The sequence below is a fragment of the Meleagris gallopavo genome, chromosome 2, assembly GCF_000146605.3.
Source record: "Meleagris gallopavo isolate NT-WF06-2002-E0010 breed Aviagen turkey brand Nicholas breeding stock chromosome 2, Turkey_5.1, whole genome shotgun sequence".
Classification (NCBI taxonomy): Eukaryota; Metazoa; Chordata; class Aves; order Galliformes; family Phasianidae; genus Meleagris; species Meleagris gallopavo.
This window is the reverse complement of record NC_015012.2, coordinates 104258915-104268249: the sequence shown is the minus strand read 5'-3', so window position 1 is coordinate 104268249 and position 9335 is coordinate 104258915. Positions and strand designations below refer to the sequence as shown.

Sequence of the window (9335 nt, the reverse complement as noted above, 5' to 3'; positions counted from 1 at the left end):
GGTGGGGTGGGTTGGGAGGGGTTGTACCGCTGGCGGCCCTTCCTGGGTTGCGGGGAAGGTTGGGGAGCGCAGAGGACCCCGCTTTGGGGCTTGGGTAGCTGGCAACGCTCCTGTGCCGGTGGGGTTGCTCATATTGCCCCCTCCAGCATCCCAGCCTGCTCTACTCAGTGCTGCTCCCTGCTTCGTCCTTCCCATCCCCTTCTTCGCACCAGGGATACGGTCTCCACGAGGATGTGCATCTCTTGAACCAAATGCCTTCAGCCTCACTTGGTGCCAGGAACCCCAAACCCGGAGCCCAAAAGATGCGTGGGCCATCCACTCACGGCCCTCTCTGGGGTGACAGCCACTTTCCAATATCCCCACTGAGGAGCAGAGCAAACCAAGGCTTTCCCAAATGTCCCCTTCATCTAGGCTGTCCAAACCACCCCCATTGAAACCTCTTCAGAAAAGTTCCCTCTCCTTCATGTTTCACTGCTGCTCCACTGCCTGCTCCTCTCTTGCATCCCTGATCTGAAAAACTGGCAATGCTTCAGAGCTGACAGAGATGAGATGCCCTGGACCACAGTCGAAGCAGCCCTGCCAGGTACCCATGCGACCTCAGCTGAGCTCTGGTCCAGCAGCTGTAATGGGAGACTGTCCTGGCTCCACTGCCAGGAGGAGTAATTGCTTCTGTGTAATAATTAATACCAAAATGAGAGTGCTGAAGCCGCAGCCCTCATGAGGCTTCTGGAGTGCTTGGGGTTATCCCTGTCTTGCTGTAGCTAAAGGGGAGTAACTGAGCAGCACAAAGCAGACCTGACAGTGGCTGGGGGTGATCAGGCACCGGGCCAAACCAGAAATGCCAGTGTGCTCCCCAGCTCCTGCCTCCAGCAAGTGCTGGGAGGAAGGTGGGCAGTACCTGTGGACCACACCGATGGAAGCTTTGTGCTCCCAGCAGTCTCTAGAAGCAGCTCTCTGTCACATTTCTGGATGCTGAAGGGAAAGTTGCTTTGTTTAGGGCAGACAGAGCCAGCCTGGATGGGAACAGCCTTGCTGAAGGAAGCTGGAGTTTGGGGTCCTGAAGGTGCAACACAGGAAGCAGACGAGCAGGGCCGTCAGTGCAGAGATGCCACAGGATGGAGCCAACCCTCTGCCTTAGGGGACCCCTGAAGGGAGGCAGGGAGAGCTGCAGGCCCCACTGCATCCCATATCGCATCCCTGCAGAAGCTACATCATTCTCCATAGCCTAGCTCCCCTCCTGCAGAGTTGATTCACAGCCTCCATCACCCTCGAGGGCAGCTCTCTTCACCACCAGCCTCGGCCAGACCCAGCTGGGGCGGAGAGAAATGAGTCAAAGGGCAATTAAACATTAACAGCAAGCAGTCACAGCGGGAGGACAGCTCATAGGGCTTTTTGTTCCAAAGGGGGAGGGGAGGGGGAAGGGTTAATTTATAAAAATAACACAACTTAGAAGGTCACCGGCATTGCTAGATGTGACATGCTTGTGTATAATTGTCCCCAAACATCCGGTCAGCTCAGTAAACAGACAGGAGGAACCCAGAGCAGCAGCAGGCAGTCACCTGAGAAGCAAACGGAGGGATCGTGCACAGCACAGCAGAGCTGGAGAGCCCCTGAGTAGTGGGAACTGAGGCAGCCTTTAAACTGCTCCGAGATCTCAGCCTGAAAGTAAAGTGCACCATTCAGCAACGGGATTATTTACCCTCCTCGGTGGAAAAAAATGCAGAGAAATAGGTCTGAAGCCAGAATCAAGTGGTTTCCTCTGCTAGGCAAGTGGGGAGGTTTCCAGTGAACTCTGCAGCCTTATAAAATGCGTGGAACAGGACTCAGAGCAATGGATTGCAGCTCCAATCCCTGTCCTGCTGACCTCCCCCAGCCCAGCTCTTTATACACACGGCAGAGGATATGTGGAGCTATTTAAACACCGACCCTTTATGACATTTCCCCTTGTGATATCAACACTGGAGGAGCAGAAAGTGCTTCTCAGCAGGACAGCTTGTTTCTTCTTCCCAGTAACCTAGCACCAGAAACTAAAGCAAGTGCAAAATGATGCTGGCCTTAAAGACCCTTAATGCTTGCTGCCAAGAAGAGGGGGATCTACTGTTGTTTGATGATATGGTTTGTAGGGGAAACACAGATTAGCTGCCTTTAAGTGAAAAATATATATATATTGCACTGACCATTGGAATAAACTTTTGAACAGGATACTTCTGGGGGTGAGATATGGGCACAATCACTCACTCACTCACTTACTCACTCACTCAGTGGCTTCAGTTTCACAGCTTAGTGTCTTGTCCTTCTCTGCCAAGCTCACAGAGCAGCAACAAGGTAACAAAACTGTCTCCTGACAAAATCTCAGGATCCCAAGGATCTCCCACTTGAGACAGGCAGTCATCGTGGCTCTGACCTCTCTCAGGATCCCAATGGCCCGACCCAACCTTCTGCAAGCACTTCCTGGGGTTACCAGCAGTGCTCCTCTCCCAATCAACAAGAATATTCTAAGAAAGCAGCAGCTGTGATCAAGAGGAAGCACCCCAGACCCACCTGCTGATCAGTGAGGCAGAAACAAACCTGTAACACAACCAGCAAAGCAGGGTGCTGTCAGAAAACAGGGCTGAGGAAGAACATGCCCCTCTACTGCTAACCTAACCAGAGGGAGACACAGGGCCAAGGAGGTAGGCAGAACTGGCACATGTGAATGGGGTGCTGGATTTTTGGGGATGCTGTCTTACATAGCCAGGCCTAACACATTCCCTTTGGGGATGTAACTCATGCGGGGACTCAGCTCCTCTCAAGCAGGCCTGCAGAGCCAGCTGCCACTCTCACCGACTCCAACATGCAGCTCTGAGGTGTGGGTGAAGATGGGGGACTCTGAGGTCAGCACCTGGCATCTATCTGCAAATAGCCAAGGGCCACCCACACCTGAGGACAGTCCCTCACCAGGAACAAGGGCATCTCCCCAGAGTTTGTCAGAGCAGTGCAGATGGCTAGCAGAGGGCTGGGAAGGAGGGACCATGCAGCATGAGGGACTGCAGCTCTCGAGGCTGCTGTCCTGAGTATCCCTAACCCACGACCCCAGCACTATCAGGTGCAGCAGCTTTCAGGCCAGATGCTAGGCTCAAGGCTTGAATGTGTCTCATTCCACCTTCAGCCTTTACATAACCCTTCATTCATTTTCGTCTCACACAGCCTTGCAACCAAACCGAACCTACCCTCACTGCAACCACAGGCTAGAGCTGCACATCCAACCTCCTCCATGGCTGGTAGTTTGTGGGAAGTGTAGAAGAGCTGGGAAAGTGGGCAATTCACTGCTTTCAGCACTTATGCCAACTTGAGGCCATAAACACAGGGAAGGCTTGGGGGTCCCTCGCCCCTCCTCAGCCCTCTGCCCCCTCTATGACTCATTGCAATCATACTATGGTTCTGCTCCCATGCTTGGTGGTGGGAGTGTCTTTGTCCAAGCCAGCGGATGAATCTGAGGAAGAAGGAGGTGCCCCATGACAGTGCTGCTGCCTGGGAATTAGCTGGGAGGAAGGGAAGGTTTCCAGTTCTCAGCAGCTCTGTTCACTACTTGATGTTTTTGAGAAGTGCAGTTCGGGCGTTCACCACGGCTTTGAAGGCATCTTCACTCCCAGGAGCCACACATTTATCAGGGTGGAGCAGCACAGCCAGCTTTCTGTAGGCTTTATTCACTTCGTCTCTAGGAGATAACACAAGACAACAGTGAGGGGACCTGAGTAGCACATAACCATTCCTTGCCTTCCTTGCCACAGCTGTATAGACACTTCTGAACCCTTCTCTTGCTGGCACCAAGTACTTCCAGGCTTTGGAAGTGAAACTATGGACAAAGAGCAGAAGAAAAAGTGCCCACGGTACTTGTAAGCATGGCACGAGCAAAGGATGGGGAGAAACACTCTCCTGAGGCTGGTACACATCCACCACAGACAGAGCTCAGAGGGCTGTGATCAGCAGCACAGTCTGGTTGGAGGCCTGCAGCTAGCAGTATTCCTCAGGGGTTGGTACTGGGTCTGGTCTTGTTTAACATCTTCATCAGTGACCTGGACAAAGGGATGGACTGCACCCTCAACAAGTTTGCTGATGATACAAAGCTGGGAGGAGTGGCTGACACACAAGAAGGCTGTGCATTTCGGGAGACCTGGACAAGATGGAGAGTTGGGCAGGGAGGAACCTGATGAGATTTCAACAAGTGTAGAGTCTTACACCTGGAAAGTTATCTGGGAAGTGAGACGTGGCCTCTACTCTGTCGTGGCAGAGCACGAGCACTGTGTCCAATTCTGGGCTCCTCCAGTCAAGAAAGAACAAGGGAAGTCAAGAAAGTCAAGGGAACTGCTGGTGAGAGGCTGGTGGAGGGCTACAGAGATGGTTATAGAGGCCTGGAGCATCTCCCTTTTTAGGAGAGGCTGAGAGACCTGGAACTCAGCCTGGAGAAGAGGTCTTATCAATGCTTATAAATATCTAAAGGGTGAGTGTCAAGCGGATGGGGCCAGGCTCTTTTCAGTGGTGCTGAGCAATGAGGCAATGGGCACAAGCTGGAACACATGAAATTCCACATGAACATGAGAAAAAACTTTACTTTGAGGGTAACAGAGCACTGGCACAGGCTGCCCAGACAGGTTGTGGAGTCTCCTTCCCTGGAAATACTCAAAATCCACCTGGATGTTTTCCTGTGTATTCTGCTCTAGAGAACCAGCTTTAGCAAAGGGGTTGGGTTCAATGATCTCCAAAGGTCCCTTCCAAACTCAATGATCCTGTTTTTCTGTGGTTGTGCAGGCACAAATGCACCCACCACACCACACACGTGCCTGAGCCATGTGCCCTGGTGTGCTGAGTCTCTGGCACCACAAGCACAGAAAGCTGGGAGAGAGCATGGGGGCACACGCACCCTGACTCAGCTCCACATCAAACTGCCTACACACTCAGGGCGAAGGCACCGCACATCACGTCAGCCCTTTAAGCTCTGGTATCTGGTCCAAGGCAGACACCTCGTCTCCTGCTGCAGGCTGTGAAGAGAGGGGGGCACCCAGGGAGAGAGGTGAGTCCATCCGTGCCAGCGATCACAGCACAACCTGCTCTGCAGAGCTGCTGATCTCTGCCTGTGGATGCAGAGGGCCTGGAGGAGAGATCGTGCTCAACACTTACGTTTCAGAGAGCTGACTGGAGAGTGCTGAATGATGTATGTTATCCAAAAATTCACTCTCCATGCTCTCCACAAAGTGTACAAAGGGCTGTTCCTGAGTTTCAGAGAGAGAGAAGTAAGACAAAGCTCTGGGGCTCTGTTTTAGCTGCCCAAGTCACACAGCAGAACTGGAAGATTCAATATCCAACCTCTTACACAAATATTAACCAATTCCACCTAACCAGAGATCTTTTGAGGAAGGCAATGGAAAAGCTTGTCTTTTGGAAGATACAGTGGAAGAACTGTAATGACTTTTTGATAATGTGGGCAGCAGCCTTACAGCAGCCTAAAAGCTTCCCTTGATCCAGAGAGAGGGCAAGAAAGGTAAAGCTGAAGCCACTCCAAACATGACTGGCAAGTGAATGACTACAAATAGCTCAGCCTGGAGACAGGATACAGAGCTGGGTAGCTGGAAGAGATGAAGATGTCATGTTCAGCATTCCCTCCCTTAAATTCAGCCTGGCTTGTCTGGTAGAAGAGGAAATTTGGTGTACAGTCCAGAAAGTTTCTTTCGCATTGCCCTAACTTTGTGGCTAGATCAACTTGTACCTGGCTGCTATGTGAGACGAAGTGAGCAGCAGGCACCTCACTAAGAGACCACAGAGGCAAACAAAAACATTATGGACTGTTTGGCAAATTGTCAAAGTCTGCCTCACCTGGTGGCTCCAGGCTTGACTCCCAGCATGTCCCAGCTGTCCTTGCTGTTGCGGATCCTACGAATGGCGTCTGCCTGCTCTTTAGTGAAGCCGACCCCCATGCTGGAGGGGGGACGCTTCCCCCCGTTGTCACACAGGTCAATTATGGCAGAGTAGAACGTCTACGGACACAGGAAGGAGTCAGCAGAAGGGAATGGTTCCTGAAGACAGTAGCAGTGACACTGGAACACTTCTGCCACCCTCGCTGACTGATCGTCAAGTGCAGGGGATGCATCTGTGTAACTGCTGAATGCCCACAGCTCCCCACTGCACGGCTCTCCCTCTGCATTTCAAGCTCCGTGCTGCACCCGAATTGGCAACAGGAGCATTTCTGGATCACGTTCCCAGTGCAGCCAGAAGGATCATCAGCTCTGAGCCATGCAACGCTAAGGTCAGCTTAGGACTGAGAGGACCAGTACGGACCCTGATCTAAACAGCTACAGCTTTCTAGGGGTGTCACTTCACTGGATTTTTCCTCTGGGGCAGTGGGCCAAAGAGCTTTGTGGGATCCAGAAGTTCAGAGAATATTTTGCAATCTGCCATCCTGGCTAAATACAGTGTCTGTACCCTCACAGCCTTCTTTCTACGTTACCTGGAACATCTCATTGATTCCCTCTCCTGTTTGTGCTGATGTCTCAAAGTAAAGAAAGCCCCGGCTCTCTGCCCACAGCCGCCCCTCGCTTTCATCCACACTGCGGTGCTTTGTGCAGTCAATCTAAAATGAGAGAAAAGGGAAAGTCAGAGCCCAGTCGAGGTCTGCAGTGACAGCTGGAGGAGCACAGAACCGAGAATGATCATCTAGTGATGACGTTTGGTTGGAGAAGCAGACTGTTTATCTTGAAGGGATGGAGGCAGCATGGATAGAAAGCACAGACAACAGGTGTGAAAAGGCCTCTGAGAATTGATTTAATTCAGAGATAATGTAATCTCTGCTTGATCCCTTTCTGACCGGTGTATGTCACCATATTCCCCGAGCCCTGTTGAAATGAGGCCTCCAATACTCCTCAAATACAAGCTCTTTGAAAGTCTTCCCTATAACCTAACAATATTTCCTTTTTGGAGGGAGCTCAATAGCTTGGCTCATGCTGGGAACACAATGAGCACTGAGTAACATGCAACACAAACGTGGCTCCCTGCCATGGCCTACCTTGTTTGCACAGACAACGAAGACAATGTTGTCCATGTTCCCGTGGGGGCCCAGCTCCTGCTTCATCTCAGCCAGCCACGCATCCAGAGCATCAAAAGACTCCTTTTGTCCAACATCATAGACCAGGATGACTCCCTGCGTGTCCTTGTAAAACTCATTCCTCACCTGCAGGAACAAAAAGCAAAAGCTTTTTTGTACCAGCAAAAGCTAGGCATGCGATACCATTACTGCAACAATCCCAGGCTCATCACAAGAGTGATCAGCTCCTAAAAGACCAATCTCTGCACAATAGAGAAAAGAGGAACAAAGCGTCATATTGACTGCTGGGGAGACAATAAGGTCTGGGAATTGACCAAGAGACCCATTTGTATGAGGCAGAGTGACGATCCAAGACCAGCCGTGTCATTCAGGCACAAGATGGACCGCATCTCTAAGCCCCCCAGAGATGCTGAAGAAAGCTGACAGGTGCTAAATGGTACAGAGACGTGCAGGCTGAGGGCAGCCCTGTGGTGTGGTGCCCAGAGCTGGGTCTGCCTTACCTCGTAGAAGAATGGGTGCCCTGCCATGTCAAAGATGTTCACTTTGATCTCTCGGTCTCTGACTTGTACTCTGAAAGGAGAGATAAGAAACGGTTCAGAAACTCTACCTCAATCCCTGTGCAAACTGTGTCTCCATAGGAATACTCCCTTCTCTGCCAGCCCTCTGTGGAGAAGGAGCTGAGTGATCAGCCCCAAATAGATCAATAATAAGTTCTGATTCTGGGGTTTAACGGATATAAGATTACAGCTAGGGCTAGTCAGACAAGGAGGAAAGCACTAGTTCTGGATGCAACATGGCAATGGGGTTCTATATTACCAGGGGTGCTTGAAATGCAGATTATTTGACTGCTGTGGAAACCAACGTGGCTCTGCTCTGTGCTCCACAGCAAGCCTGACTCAAGGCAGAGTAGTCACTCAGAAGCAGTGGGACAGAAAACAGCACCACTGATGTCTCCCCTTTGTCTGCAGCTGCAGACACCTCACTTTGCCCCACTCCATCTGTGACCATGCAGCCCACCTCGCTCTCCCAGCTCACCATGAAGGAACTTACTTGGTGACGCCATAGTCGATACCAATAGTTGCAAGGTATTTGGGAACGAATCTCTTCTCACAGTAGCGCTTTATAATGCAGCTCTGGGAGAAAGAAAAAGGGAATTTCACTGGGAAGAGACCACACTGTGGGACTACGATTCATATTAATACTGAATTCACTGACAGGCTGCTCTGTCTGTCCCTATGTCCCTAAATCAACAAAATGGTGGCATCATTATTCACCAAGAGAGGCTTTCTTTATGCAAAAGGAAGAAGAAAACAAGATCCCATTCCTGAGTGTTATTTCTTAGCTGTTTGGAAGAGAAAGCTCAGAGCCCAAGGCCTGACCTTCAGGCCACATTCCACAAAAGAACTAAAACTGTTCTGAGTGACTGAGGTGATAGTGATAGGACAAGAGGGAATGTTTTTAAACTAAAAGAGGGGAGATTTTGACTGGATGTCAGGAGGTATTTTTTTAATTCTGAGGGTGGTGAGGTACTGGCACAGGCTGCCCAGAGAATCCATGGATGTTCCTTTCCTGGCAGCGCCCAAAGCAAGGCTGGATGGGGTTTTGGGCAGCCTGGGCTGGTGGCTGGCTGGCCCACAGCAGGGTTTGGAACTGCATGGGCTTCAAGGTCCCTTCTAACCCAAGCCATTCTGATTCTATGATGTGTAGGGGTGAAAACAGTAGTCAAAGTGACCTCTTATCTTGGCAAAAGCCTTTCATTACCACAAAGATTCCAGATTGTAAAGCCTATGTGTCTGGAGACGGAAGTGTCACAAAATTGATTCATTACCCTCTGTAAAACATCAGAACTGGATAAGCTGTGTATCTGGGGGCTTGGGGGGCCTCAGTTCCCCAAAAGTCAACAAAGAACATTTCACGCTGTATGCCCAGGCTGCTATAAAGTGCATTAGGGTCCCTCCAGCCCTGGTTCTGTCCCTGACTGGGGGATAAGCCTCATCCTTTATTCAAGGCCAGGTTGGATGTGGCTCTGGGCAGCCTGGTCTGGTGGCTGGCGACCCTGCACATAGCAGGGGGTTGAAACTAAATGATCATTGTGGCCCTTTTCAAGCCAGGCCATTCTATGATTCTATTTTGGAGGACGGCCAGGCCACTTGAACTAAAAAAAAAAAAGAAAGGCAATAGAGCTCCTGATGGAAGCTGGGATCACCTCAGAGCACCCGAGTGCCTTAAAGAGAGGCACTGACAGCATGGAGCAAAGGCT

The 9335-nt window shown here is 50.9% G+C and overlaps 1 protein-coding gene across 1 annotated transcript; it reads right to left on the bottom strand.

Annotated features, from left to right (window-relative positions):
- Window positions 1-2144: 2144 nt before the first annotated feature.
- DNAJC27 (DnaJ heat shock protein family (Hsp40) member C27) lies at window positions 2145-8262 on the bottom strand (the record flags this gene model as incomplete). Its single annotated transcript, XM_019613369.2, has 6 exons — window positions 2145-3697; window positions 5851-6011; window positions 6482-6604; window positions 7037-7201; window positions 7576-7645; window positions 8126-8262. Coding segments are annotated over 6 exons (789 nt in total), but the record flags the coding sequence as incomplete, so codon positions are not given.
- Window positions 8263-9335: the final 1073 nt, after the last annotated feature.